Source organism: Branchiostoma belcheri, unplaced genomic scaffold, assembly GCF_001625305.1.
Source record: "Branchiostoma belcheri isolate BF01 breed outbred unplaced genomic scaffold, Haploidv18h27 scaffold121, whole genome shotgun sequence".
NCBI lineage: Eukaryota > Metazoa > Chordata > Leptocardii > Amphioxiformes > Branchiostomatidae > Branchiostoma > Branchiostoma belcheri.
The window spans coordinates 858785-872698 of record NW_017802614.1 but is presented as its reverse complement, the minus strand read 5'-3'; the positions used below and the strand labels follow the sequence as shown (position 1 = coordinate 872698).

Here is a 13914-nt window from a genome sequence, read left to right as displayed (position 1 = left end):
TCGGATGGTAAAAAGATAAATAAAAAAGATAGAACCCGCAAAGAAAGAGGGCTTGATGTCTTCGCGTATGTACATGCACATGAATTGATAATAAGCTTCATGTGTCTTCACTTTTTTAGTACAAAGAACCGTTTTTGTTTACATTCTAAGCTATACCTTATTTATGTATTGAGATTTGAAATAGAATAACCTTGAAACTGTACCTATAGCCATTAACTGAAGGAAGGTAGTACGACAGATATCCATCCTACTGGTTACACCAGAGTGTAACAGTTATGTACGTGTGGTGGGAGTTAACACTGACTCATGATTTTAATCACTGCTGGGGGTACAATATTGCCTTATGTCTTAGCTGAATAAGAAAGAACATGTTTTACCCCCAAAACTGTTATAGATACGATTCATATAATTCATATATCTTCGTGTAAATTTGAAACGTTGAATGTTTGCTTACATTCTTACATGTGTCTTAAGCATCAGCTCTAAACAGTGATACATATTTACACATCTGATAAACACACACACACACACACACACACACACACACACACACACACACACACACACACACACACACACACACACACACACACAAATATATATTTGCAAGTAACGGCTATATTATGATTAAACGAAGTATGCATATTGAGTAATTGTCCTTTTTACCTTGATGAAGAAGGTACTGTTTCCGACTTGCTTTGGCAGCAGGTATGGGTTTGCACGTATTTGTTCCACGTTAGAGGACATTATTACACGTTAATCCAAGGCATCTATTTTGTTTCTATCCATAGCTGTTACAGTTAGCTCTCAGTATGTTGTACATGGTTGTTCAAAACGTCACATGTCCAGGAAGAGCATCATCATTTTGTACATAATGCTCGGTAAGCAAGTAAGATAACATTCGAAAAGCTTTACAGATGGCTTTATATTTGGTTTGGTTTGGTTTGGTTTATTTGGATCTCTATTAGCAAGGTCACTTGTAAAACGTCCTTGCTTTTAGTGACAAGTCACTATTCTTCCTGGAGCTCACGTGTACATTGAAATGTTACAAAATATAACAACAGAAATTCACAATTTATACAATGGAATTAATAGGAAACAAACATAAGCTGAACTCAAAATCGATGTGATAATCAACGTAAATATAAATCAATGATACAACAGATTATACAACAATAGATCCATTTGATTTAACAGAGAAATTGATGTATACTAATAGTTTTTATACATCATATGGTGGCGTTTTTGTATTTTACAACAGAATCTGTAAGGAATCCATATCAAAATGATTGAATTATTTAGTACATAATGCCGAAAATTTGGAATTCCTATGACGACTGAAAATTCCGGTACCTCCGAGAAAGCATGAAGTTTAGGACCCCCCCCCCTCCTCAAATCTTATATCTTCCAGAAATCAAAGGATCGGTTACATTGTGGGCATTACTATCAGGACTGAATCTCACGTTCCAGCTTAGCAAATCGCAACTGCGTCATCTTCTTTAGTTCGCCCAGCCCTTCAGAGAGAGCCTCCAGCCCTTCAGAAAGCTTCGCCATCTCGTCAGAAAGAGTGGCGACTTTCACTGTTAAACAAGGAGAGCAGATCGCAGTTGCTTAGCTCTGAAAGAATGCTGCAAAATTCTAAAGCAGTAACATATCGAACAAAACCTTAGTATTTACGAAAGTGAGAAAACAACTGACCTGCAAAATATGGCAAGAGAAAGAATATAACCATAGCGAACACGATGCCGGCGGTTTGCAACATCTTCTTGCGGAGGCTGCAACATTTTGTCGCGTTGTCCGTAGCGACCGCACCATAAGAGACATCTTTTGGAAGAAGTAAAATAGATTTTAGCTTTGGTCAGCATCTAAATCGTGGAATTTCAAGTTGCAGTCAAAACTATCTTGGCTATCCGTATTAGAAACCGGCAGATCCCTAGTATTTCAAAACATTTGTTTTGGACATCATCGCAGATTGGTCATTTTTGTTTCATTTAATTCTAGAGGCCTAACTTCTTCGTCACCGACCATGCATTATTGTAGTACAGGAACTTAAAATCTATCCCGCATGATTTCAAGGATAAGACATCAATTTCACAATCTTTTGACGGTGAAATTAAAGAGCCGCGAGATCTGAAGAGAACCTTTGAAAACCAGTATAGTCAAAGCTACCGTTTTAGTATCCAGTCTTTGATTAAACTGCTGAGGGTTCACTGACACACGGGTGGATAGCAGTCGGCTAGATAAGCTAAATAAAAAATAGAACCAGCAAAGCAAGAGGGCAACAGAAAAAAAGCGGTTCTGGAAAGCGTTTACCTGCTCTGGAGACGTACAAAGTGTTAGGTACACTCGCGGCAATGTTCGCAAGCGCCCTCCAGTCAACTGACTGTTGCATGGGTATGTTGACTACAGCAAGATAACAACAAACATAACATTATTATTTACTGTAAAACTATCTGAAATCTTTTAGTCCTAAAGTTTATACTAATTATGAACAAGTAATGATTGTTCAAGATATCTAAGTAAGAATTTACATTTCATTTTTAAGCACTTAAACCACACTGATATCAAAACAAAAGAATATAAACATATCAAGGAAGAGCTTATTACAACAATGGTTTATATGATCGTACTGTATGGAATTCCCACTCTGTGGAAATATAAGCAGCTGGGTTTTACAAGTATGTCAATTTCTAAGGTAAACACACACACACACACACACAAAAAAAAACATATATCGTAAACTAGTCTACGACAACATACGCCTCTTTGATATATTCGAAAATGATTGGGGAGGGGGGTTTAACCACGCAACCTGTGTCAGAAGCCTGTTTCAAGAACGGCAGGAACACCATACAAGATTTGGAAACAAAATTCTACCAATCATACGAAAAACAACACACTACCTGCTGCGCCACCACGTGCACTCTGGGACTGCCGCAGAATTCCCGGCATGTTACCACTTGCTGATGACACCTTGCTGCAAAAACCGTCCTTCACATACACGTACGCCAAGGGACTCGGCCGTCTGAGTGGGACTTCAGAGTCGAGACCTTGAAAAGCAGCCCGTCACGTGAGTAAGAAAGATGAAAGAAGAAACCATGCGTACTGGATCTGCCACGGACGTTACCCTCTTTGAACCGTCGAGACCAATTACATAAATGGTAAACAATGGTCCGAGGTAAACAAACTACAACTGCTGTATGCAATACAATTCCTCGTTGTTTCTCTAAACTTACTGATTGCGTACATATGTTTGGACCAAAAAGCAGTTGCTGCAAAGATTCTCACGCTGCACGCATGCACATGACATATCGAACCAAGATCAGAGAATATTTATTTCTGTGGGCTTGACCGGCATGATCAATATATAGGGAATTGGTTTTGAGGTAGCACTCAGTATTCGATATGAGCACTTGTATTTATATCACTATATGACAATGTGGCTTGTGAAAAGTAAGCAAGTCAAAGGTGGCAGAATTCTCAAATTCAAAGTGACATAACAAAACTGTTTATTAAAACTTTTGTACAACAAACTCTAGTAGAACAAATGACGGTGGAGATCAATGACAGTGGGGTCTACATGTCTTTGTTACCCAAGAACAAGTTGAAGTGCTATCACTAACATATGTTATGTTGGTATATGATGTTTCCTTCTACGACCCAAACAGGACTGCCCAGTCTGTACAAAAACATGCCTCACTCCAGCAACCCTCCTGTGCCTGACCTGTGGTCGGGTTTTCAGAGCCTTCATTGGGCTGACAAGTCTCAGCCAGACACACCATAGATAATGATGTCAATAGTCATTCTCAACAACAGCAGATGAACTTAATAACAGTATTTTGATGAACCATGTACTACAGTCAAACCCGTACAAGTGACTACCTCTATACAAGGACCACCTGGCCATTACTTCTTGGTGGTTCCTTACATAAATTTCCCATTGACACTAGTAATAGAAATCCTGTCTACAATGACCACCTGTCCATATAGACCAGATTTTGTCTGTCCCCTGAGAGGTCTTCTTGGGCAATTTCAACTGTGCTTAAAACATAGAACACAATTATTGTATTGCAATAATAACTTTACTAATCGCTGTCTAATTTCAGCCTTTTAGCAGACACAGAACTGTCTGTCTGCTGAGATGAGGAGTTCTGTATCTCCTGCCCTGCTGGTTTAGTTGAATGTGTTTCATGACTGGTGATTTTCTCTGCTGTTTTCTGAGGAGACTGATAGCTTGTACATACATTGTTACTAGAACTACTACCCAGAGAAACTGTAGCTTCTGTGTCCCTGTCTACACTATTCATCACTCTGTCACATACATCCTTTACCCCTGAGGTATCTGTTTTAGTTTTAGCTTTTTCTTCTGTTTTTATTTTCTGTGTACAGTTAGTAAAAGCATCAGCATTCTGTGGGTCTCCATTGTGAAGGATGTTCTCTGTTGTATGTTCCCTTTTGAGCATGACTCTTTGTCGAGCAGGAGACTCTAACACAACGCTGGGTCCGGTGTACTTCGGAATGCTGACTCCTAACTGGTTCATCACCATGGACATCACCTCATCCACGTACCCATGGATGCGCAGGTCCGCATGCTTGTCCTGGAAAAAGATGAATTAGGAAGAAGTCTTTAAAACACATTTGAAATGTTGTGTGTGTGTCATTGTTTTGAGCATTTTCCTTTAACATTTTTAAAGTCATTTTCAAAGATTTCATTTCTGTCACCCAGTCATTATTTCAGCACATTACTGATCTTAACCAGTTGCCTTAGCTTTGCTCAGAATCTTGCAAAATCCCATATATACTTAGTACAGTACATTTGTCCCCTCCTGATGAAGTGCGGCCCATTGCAGGTCACTACACAATAATGACAAGCTAACCCAGTACAAATCCAGGACTGTTTGGTTTAGGAATACCAGTATTATGCTACCATACTGTGGTAAACAATACCACTATATTAAACAAAGGACTTTTATATTATGAGGCAAACGTACATCTAGAAGATTGAAGTTGTGACTAACATGTTTGCTGGGCTGCAGGTTGATGATGACCAGTTTGCCTCCTCTCTTCTTGGTGAGCATGGGCAGGTTTCCACTGGGCACAATCTGCAGGGAGGACCCCATCACCAGGGCAACATCAGCGCGTCTGCAACAGGAGACATGTGCAGGACTGATACCACATGGCTCACAGTATAGGACATATAACCAACAAACATGGGAGGTACAAGTCCTCACATTCAAGAAATAGAGGACAAATGTGCTATTCAACATCAAAAAACTGTAAGCGCAAAGGATAGCTGTAGAAATTAAGCTTTGTATCCAACACAAGAAAGGAGCTCATCATAAATTTTCAGTCTACCTCATCAACCTTTACCAATGAGTGAATCGTACATCTGGCGCAGGTTAACAAGGTCAAGCGAAAATTTATAGTGAGTTCCTTTCTTGTGTTGGAACCAAGCTTATACACTACAACTATGGATGAGCTATAGTATAAGGTGCAAACAATAATATCGTAATGACAGAAACAAAAGGACAGTAAGGTGTTGTGCTTTCCGTCAGATTCAAAAAGAAAGAAGAAAGACCAAGCAGGACAAAGATGAAATTTCTTAACACCTCCCAGAAGTTCCACAAAGGGAGAGTTGAGTACCACCAACCTGCTGTGTTCATCAGCCAGTGCCAGGTCTCTCTCTGGTAGGGAGTCCTCCCAGTCAAGGATGGTGTCATGCAGCTTCCCTCTAAACATGTGCACAGGGAACAAATTCAGAAATACGGGCCTAGAGAACATCTTATAATTAGCTGGTTCATGGCTTGTGCTGTGCATGTGTAATTTCAATGGTGAAGGCCCCTGTACCAAAAACAAAACATGTTTGCCTGACTTAACCTTGCTTTTTGTCAGCTTCCTGATAGTTTGTGGCTCTCTGAGTACAGGACAGGCCATCATTAAGCATGACAAAAACTAAAAAACTACATGTGTCATTGTGTATTTACAAGTTAAAGGACTTCACCTTTGACATGACACATCACACAGTAGTCATACAGCACATGCATAGTCTATACTGCTATTCCATTATACTCCCTACAGTTTAGTCTAGCTAAGGTAATTTTTTCTAGGAATGATGCCTTGCTCTCATGACACATATTTGAAAGACAACCAACCTGCATCTGCCTCTTGACTTGACCTGAGTACACTGCCCACCTGTAGGCTTCAGTGCCATGGTAGGTACAACTGTGTCACGTACATACTGCCTGGTGGGGAGAGATAACATCAGGGATGATTCACACTTCTGACAGGGCCCTTTTTTTAGAATTGCCATGGATATAGGAAGACAAAATGAATTAAATAAGGGAAGAACTATACCCAAACTACAATATTTACACTATTGGACTCTAGTTACTATTGTTGTAGTACTCTCTAGTACATTGTACTCTGTACATCCGTGCATTTATCCCCCCGGGGAATGAACATGCAATGAAGTTTTATTATATTCTGACTATTGAATATCAGTGATTCACTTTGTTAATTTGATTTGATTTGATTTAAAGAAGAGGAAGCTTACTTTCCACACTTGTCACACTGTTCCACAAACATGTTGCCATGGAGCTCTGATAGTTTGTCTCTGGAAATATGAAACAACAGATAATTTTCAAATTCCACTCTGATGTCATATTCAGATATACATGTATCTGCAAGTCTTACTTGATATACTGGTACACTGTCTGATCATCAGCTGGTTTGACATCTTCTTGATATCATAAACACACACAAACATGTAGTCGTTCTTACAAATGTAACTGTCTGGGTCTATGAGAAAGGTAATCCAAGGGACCACCAGAATGTTGCTACATTATTGAGGTGGTTGTAATGTAGAGGTGTCATAAGTACAGGTTTGACTGTATATTTCTGAGGTTATTAGAGGTCATGTCCTACCTGGGGAAGCCTGAGCGTACATGAAGTCCGTCCACGTTCTGACTGATGACGTACTTTACGACGCCGAGCCTCTCCAGCTCCACCAGAGCCATGTGTGTGGGGGAGGGGCACGCTGACTCAAACGTCGTGTCAAAATGGGGAGTCTCACCCTTCTGCTCCAGGGTCCACACACCTTTGGGACCTCTGCAGTACACATGTTCAAAATGTTACAAAGCTTATGTCTCCACTGCTTGGGGATTCTAATGATTTTTACTCAGAAGACATGTGTAAGGCCTAGAAAAATTAATGTGTTTCCTATTATGGTCCTGAAAAAATTAACGTTACGGTTGGTAGGTAGTTTTTTTTGTTTTTTGTTTACATTGCAGCCAAAGTGATCCAATAATACAGTTAATATAACACTAAAATGCATCAGTACACTGGTATTTGGACTTAAGTTAAACCAAAATGTTTGGTCCGGTTCTGATTCAGTCCAGACCCAAAAAAAAGAGTCGGCAGGGTCGTTTGGTTAACCGGAAACACAACAGATCACATAGCCTTTAATATCTTATCATTCATTCTTAATATGTTATCATTCATTCATTGTTAACATCTGTCTCACCTGAAGTCAGGTATCCCTGCAGATGTACTGATCCCTGCACCTGTGTGAACCACCAGGTGTTCTGACTCACGGACAATGTCTACCAGCTGGGACACCTTCTCCGCAAGCACGTCTGGCGGGTCATATTTCTGTAGTGTATAGTAGTTTTATCAGTCTAAGTCTGTTTTAAGTTTTCTTTTTTTCTCGTACGGTAAGCGAGTGGAATCAGCTGCCGGGCCCAGTGGTGAGGGCACCGACAGTAGAGGCTTTTAAGGCCAGGGTAGAAGCCGCCCTGCCCTAACCCATGTACCGCTTCTCCCCCTCAGTGACACCCCGTACAGGGGTTGTTCGAGGGTATTCGGAAAGAAGAAGTCTCTATCTATTGATCATGATTCTCAATTTTGATTTCAAAACAATATCAGCCATCATAATAAAGGTACAAAATCTTTCTTTCCGAGGGAGGCGAAAAGATGAAAACGTGGACCACTAGAAAGATGCAGAAAATGCATAAAAAAGCTTGAAAGCACATTAACCAGTACGCTAAACCCTACATCATCACATTCAGATTCTGCTTGGAAAGGTTAGCATATAAGTTACTAGTACCAAGTTGACGTGCATGCAGTTAAATTTGCCCTCACCTCTGGCAGACCACATTTCCCCTTGTGATCGTAATCAGAGAGTCCCGCGGCGTAGTTTACAGACATCTCAATAAACTCTTCTCTTTCCCCTACAAATTCTGATCTCAGAGATCGGTATGAAAGAGCAGTTTTGTCGGAACAAACAACACCGTCTACACGGTACCGTCCACACAGACCGGCACGCTGAACTCTGAACTGAACCAGGCTCACTGAACACAATCCGGACTGTACGATTATAGAATATAGGGGATTGATATCTGGTATTTATATCGTTATATTTCTGAAACAAGAAACGATGGAAGAAAGTATTTCATAAAAATATATTCATTGAAGTCAGTACCACCGACTTGAATCAAACGTATTGATTTTTTCTTTCGTTTTGTTGAAAATAAAATAGAGACGGTCATTCCATGCGCCAATGTGATCACCCTTAGTGAAAACGAGGCTGGTGGAAGCCATAGTCAGGAAGGAAAAAATTCGCTGTTGGAAAAAAGCCGAAAGAATCCATAAAATCCCACCATGGTAAGTTTTATTAGCCAGAGGTGGCTTGAATTATACCATAAATCCTGTTCGATCGTTAGAAGCGAGTGTAGTTACTTAGAGTTTATTCTGAAGCGTTGTCACAAGCGTGCACATGTGCGCACATGTGGGGAGGGGGGCAGCATGGTGATGTCCGGAATCAGTTTTGGAAAGTGGTCGTCGTTTTAGCACATATTCAAGAATAATACATATTTTTACGTACCTGTACCTAATCCCATCCTCGACTCTGGTGGCACATGATCTATGATTTTATAATCTATCATATGGACCCATTGAATCAGATTTAATTTCCAAGCAGATGTTGGGTGGAATTCTTATGTTCTAGGCTGCTGAGGTTTTCACCCTTCCGGACGTGATGGACATCCTAACATCTGCTTGGAGATTTGTACCAAAACCTAATTCTAAAAAAGAATACACGTGTTGTCTTGTTTTTATCTTGTAAGCCAATTTTCAGTACATTTTCTTTGAGGGAAGTGTTACCGGGACAAACTTGTTGGCCATGTTATAACTTAATGTAGTTATAATTGCTGTCTTGTTATCCTGCCTTACACAGCCTCAGAACGAGCATATAGAACTTCACAGGAAGAGACATGGGTACCGACTGGATTACCATGAAAGAAAGTAAGTTACTTTTCTCTCAATGTCACCTAAGTTTCCTTGTTACCGTCACTTTATTAAGCTCTAGTAGAAATATCTAGATTGTATTTACTGCAGTAGTAGAGGTTCTACACCTGGATTTGCTCTATACACTTTGGAGTTTGGATACTACTGAAATTTTTTGATCCTGTTCTCACACATGGTAAAAAGTATAGCTGTCACTGTGTCACATGTATTTTATTCATGACCAGTGTTGCAGATTACCACATGTAAATAACATATAGATAGACCTGACCTGACCTTATCAACAAAAATCCTTTTTCAGACGTAAGAAAGAAGCTCGAAGGCCTCATGAGATGGCAGAGAAGGCCAAGAAACTCAAGGGACTCAAGTAAGTACATCACACAAATGTACAAAGGTAGTCTTATCATAATCCTCGATTGTATGATATGTTCTTTATATTTTGGTTATGATCAAAAGACATTTTAAATATATTTCCACATTTTCTATATATACGCAACATTATACTTAAGTGTTTACTATCATTGTTATCAGTGCAATTTGTTTCTTGGTTTGTTGAGGACTGTATGAATTGATTGTTACATTCCTTAGGGCAAAGCTGTACAACAAGAAGAGACATGCTGAGAAGGTACAGATGAAGAAAACGTAAGTTGATTCCGTCTTTACTTTTTTTTTTTGCTAACAGATAACTTTGCTAAGAAACATAACTTCAAAAAGAAGTATTACATAGATATGGAAGCTAGATCTCTTACTACAATGTCAAATTACAGACTAAGATTCATTCATTATAGAGATTCTATTGCTTCCTCAATAGAGGCAAGAAAGTATGATATGTCACAACATCTCAACTGTTGAGAACATGTGACACTAAAATATGGAAGAAAAAATCATTTATTACTATCAACATCATAATTGGCAAGCTTTTATACACTGTTAGCTTAAGTCTATGGCACAGCTCGAAGTACATCTACATATTTTTCACAATGACTTGAAGCCGACCAGGTACATAATTGTTTCTTCAGGTTGAAGATGCATGAAGAGAGGAAGACAAAAGAGCGTAAGGATGACAAGGTTCCACAGGGAGCTGTCCCCGCGTATCTACTGGACCGTGAAGGACAGTCTCGGGCCAAGGTTCTCTCCAACATGATCAAACAGAAGAGGAAAGAAAAAGCAGTGAGTATCTGTAGCAGGAGTCTCAATGAATGTGTTAAGTCCCATATTTTCCTGTCTGTTACTGTTGTGTTAAGTTTTTTAATTGCGTTGGGTGTTGATGTTTTCTATCTGTAATTCCAGGGAAAGTGGGAGGTGCCTCTGCCCAAGGTGCGAGCTCAGTCAGAAGCGGAGGTCTTCAGGGTCGTCAAAACAGGCAAATCTAAAAGTGAGTTTTGGTACAGTCTGGTACACGTAATGAAAAGGTAACTTAGCAATTCTAGTATGTAACAGTCTGAAATATTTGGGGTATACGACAAGCAGTGGTCGAAATACTTTTTTTCAGTGCTCTGCAATATTGCAGAAGAGTCAAAATTTCGTCCTGCAATTTGGAAATACTTTCTGCAAATACACAAGCCCCCATATTACAACTTTCTGAAACCAATAATGCCTATTTTTACATCATATATACATAGCTTTGTAAATCTATAGCATAACTGAAATTCTTCAAAATATCACTCTTTTAAATATGTTCGGACCGTAAAAATTTTATCGGTCCGGTCCAAAATAACTGAAACGTCGATGGACCAGTTTTTTGGACCGGAACAAAAATCCATATTTGTTGTTACTGATCATCACTACATACAAGGAAGCCTGCCAGGAAGATGAAAATCCAGCCTTCAAATAAAAGAACTTTACCTTAGTCTCCGTCTCTCTCATTTTGCAACAATATTTCCCGTATTTTCGGTACCGATAGTCATCTAAAAATCATATAGGACAAGTTTACGAGCCGTGTTTGGTTCGGATCGAGCCGAGAATCACTGATTTTTTTACACCACATGGTCACAATGTGACGCACGTAAGTTTTTACTCGAAATGAGAAATTACCGCCCAACAAAACGGACCATTAGGTTCCCAGTGCTAAATTTCTCTTGTGTTCATGTGATCAACTTGTTTTCCTTGTTTGAATCGTGCAAAATACCAAGGAAAAACATATAACAAATAATCGCCGAGGCGAGTGTGCGTCTTCGGAAGAGCCATGTTTCCTTTGCCGCGTTGCCTGCTGGGAAATGCTCGGCGAAAACTGCCGAGGCAGTTGTCGGGTCCTCCCGGGTGACGAAATCTAACATCGGAACATGGCGAGTGCCCATATTTGGTTATCGTCGCCATTCGTCGCCTTGCTGGAATCGTTCAACTTTGACCCCAATTCCCTTATATGGGACCATTACAGTCTGCTGGAAAACGCTGGCAGGTTCGTGCAGCGCAGGTTTTCAATCTATTCACAGCCATTACTGATCATTACTTTGCTAATTGAAAACTATTGAATCCGGAGCCTATTTTTTCCTCCTGCAAAATTGCAGATTGTAAGATTTTTTCTTCTGCAATCTTGAAAATCTATCTGCAAATTGCAGACTGCAGACGGGTATTTCGAACACTGACAAGGATGATGTTGATAAAGCTACATACAATCATATGTTTACACAAGAAGTGCCATTACATGAGAAAACTACCTAGAAGTGTCATTCAATCAATACCTTTCTTGCAGAAAAAGCCTGGAAACGTATGGTTACCAAGGTAACATATGTGGGAGAGGGATTTACTAGGAAACCTCCAAAGTATGAGAGATTCATCAGACCAATGGTGAGTAGTCACAACATGGACAATCTTTTTAAATCTTCCAATCCAAGCTTGTTTTATTTGCTTACATAAAGCTGTTTGCAAACTACAAATAACAGTACTTCTCTTGTCATTGTGGTTCAGAAAAATTTACAGAACACTATGTTGATGTACTATGCTACTGGTTGTTCTTTAAGTTGTAACATGTTGGTCCTGACTCCCTCAGGGTTTGAGGTTTAAGAAGGCCCATGTGACACACCCTGAGCTGAAGGCCACCTTCTGTCTTCCCATCATCGGTGTGAAGAAGAACCCCACCTCCCCCCTCTACACCTCGCTGGGGGTCATTACTAAAGGCACAGTCATCGAGGTCAACGTCTCAGAACTGGGCCTTGGTCACACAGGGAGGAAAAGTCATCTGGGGTCAGTCTTATCAACTTTTCTTTATAAACGTCTCTTTTGTAGACATGCTAGAGGTGAAACTGAAGCTTGTCCTGACATGTATCGCATCCATTCATGTAAAATATAAAAACTTTATTTGGGTTGGAAGCTGTGTGTCATTTTTGGATCAATGAAATAAAAGCATTATCTCCTGGTACATTTATCATAGAGAACATGGCAGGTTCACATCAACTGTGTCTGGTAATTGTCTACTGTAAGTTTGCAGCATTTAGAATTCTGTCACAGTGAACACAAAAGTTTGCTGTATTTTTAGTTCATGGTTGAAACATAGTACTAGTAACATGATGGAAATGCTTGTGGCTCTCTGTACATGTGATGATTTGGAAAAGTGACTACAAACGAATGTTTATGCATAACTTTACATACATGTATTAATTCGTAATTGTTTCTTTTGCTTCATTTTCTCTTCTTTCACTCCACAGGTAAATATGCTCAGGTTACCAACAACCCAGAAAATGACGGCTGCATCAATGCTGTGCTGTTGGTTTAAGAGCTTCTGCTCTTAATTGCAGAAGTACTTGTACATCGTACTTGTCCTTGTAAATGATATTCCTGTAGTTCTGACTGAACGATTTGAAAATCACCTGGGCTCTCCTCTTAAGTACATGAACAGAGCTATAGGTGATGCTGGATTCCTGGGGACAAAACAAGCAAATTTTGATATCTTAACAGAATATTTACCTCAATTTGAAAATTATAAAGGTGGTTGTCTCAATTCAAAAGTTGAAATTTCTTACTCTTGTTTTTTCGAGGGGTAAAGACAATAAATGCAAAGTCACTGTAAGATGACGTCAGTATACAGTTAACAGGAGTGGTATGGTTCTTTTGCCAGCCCTCAGATATTGTAAATAAAGGATATATTACTAGTAATCATTGTTCTGTGTTGTGATTCATGTAAGGACTAATTACAATGATAATTGTTACATAAATGTTACTTAATGCCCCCTTTCCATTAGATGGCAATCGTACACGATGCGTGATTCTAAAGTAAGTCAACAAGAAATCCAAAGAGGCAACAACTAAGTAGGTACATGTGTAGTACATAATATTTATTGAGACAACCTGTCTCACCCTCTTATCCTCATATGTACCTTGACATTTTTTTTGTATAACAAAATAATCCGAACAATTATCTCAAACATACAAAAATAAATGGTAGTGACACAAACATGTAAATATAATGCCACAATCTTTGCAAAAATGGAGAAGTCTAACTAACAGTTTTCTTAAGGATGAATGCGCTATGGGCATGTGGCTCATGAGGGTTGAAGGTACTGGGAAGTCTGTGCTTTACTGATGTTTAACAAAGAACAATAAACAAAAACTGTAACAAAAAGGTTTATACAGTGTATCTGAAACCTACGTATAGAGGTTCGTCATACCCAGATATAG

At 39.4% G+C, this 13914-nt stretch overlaps 3 protein-coding genes across 3 annotated transcripts; 1 reads left to right on the top strand and 2 right to left on the bottom strand.

Annotated features, from left to right (window-relative positions):
• Nucleotides 1-1429: 1429 nt before the first annotated feature.
• On the bottom strand, nt 1430-3206 carry LOC109463083. The gene is made up of 4 exons (XM_019759796.1): nt 2904-3206; nt 2314-2403; nt 1699-1824; nt 1430-1580 (listed from the first exon to the last, which is right to left on the bottom strand). Exons 1-4 carry the CDS (start codon nt 2950-2952, stop codon nt 1447-1449), a joined length of 399 nt encoding a protein of 132 aa, XP_019615355.1. The 5' UTR covers nt 2953-3206; the 3' UTR covers nt 1430-1446.
• A 279-nt stretch (nt 3207-3485) lies between these two features.
• On the bottom strand, nt 3486-8317 carry LOC109463082 (NAD-dependent protein deacetylase sirtuin-6-like). Its single transcript, XM_019759795.1, has 8 exons — nt 8140-8317; nt 7523-7650; nt 6925-7107; nt 6554-6613; nt 6153-6242; nt 5651-5731; nt 5019-5142; nt 3486-4598 (listed from the first exon to the last, which is right to left on the bottom strand). Exons 1-8 carry the CDS (start codon nt 8203-8205, stop codon nt 4086-4088), a joined length of 1245 nt encoding a protein of 414 aa, XP_019615354.1. The 5' UTR covers nt 8206-8317; the 3' UTR covers nt 3486-4085.
• A 250-nt stretch (nt 8318-8567) lies between these two features.
• LOC109463084 (ribosome biogenesis protein NSA2 homolog) lies at nt 8568-13392 on the top strand. Its single transcript, XM_019759797.1, is given in 10 exon segments — nt 8568-8661; nt 9233-9300; nt 9602-9667; nt 9889-9942; nt 10320-10470; nt 10591-10675; nt 11993-12087; nt 12290-12451; nt 12453-12483; nt 12945-13392. Coding segments are annotated over 10 exon segments (783 nt in total). The 5' UTR covers nt 8568-8658; the 3' UTR covers nt 13013-13392.
• Nucleotides 13393-13914: the final 522 nt, after the last annotated feature.

Coding starts and splice junctions, on each gene's coding strand:
- LOC109463083 (XM_019759796.1), bottom strand. CDS start 2,952: ATGCCGGGAATTCTGCGGCAGTCCCAGAGTGCACGTGGTGGCGCAGCA. Junction 2,404..2,903: donor TGCACGTGGTGGCGCAGCAG/GTAGTGTGTTGT, acceptor ATCTTGCTGTAG/TCAACATACCCATGCAACAG. Junction 1,825..2,313: donor TTTGTACGTCTCCAGAGCAG/GTAAACGCTTTC, acceptor TTCTTCCAAAAG/ATGTCTCTTATGGTGCGGTC.
- LOC109463082 (XM_019759795.1), bottom strand. CDS start 8,205: ATGTCTGTAAACTACGCCGCGGGACTCTCTGATTACGATCACAAGGGG. Junction 7,108..7,522: donor GCAGGGATACCTGACTTCAG/GTGAGACAGATG, acceptor TGTGTACTGCAG/AGGTCCCAAAGGTGTGTGGA. Junction 5,143..5,650: donor CTGGCTGATGAACACAGCAG/GTTGGTGGTACT, acceptor CTCCTGTTGCAG/ACGCGCTGATGTTGCCCTGG.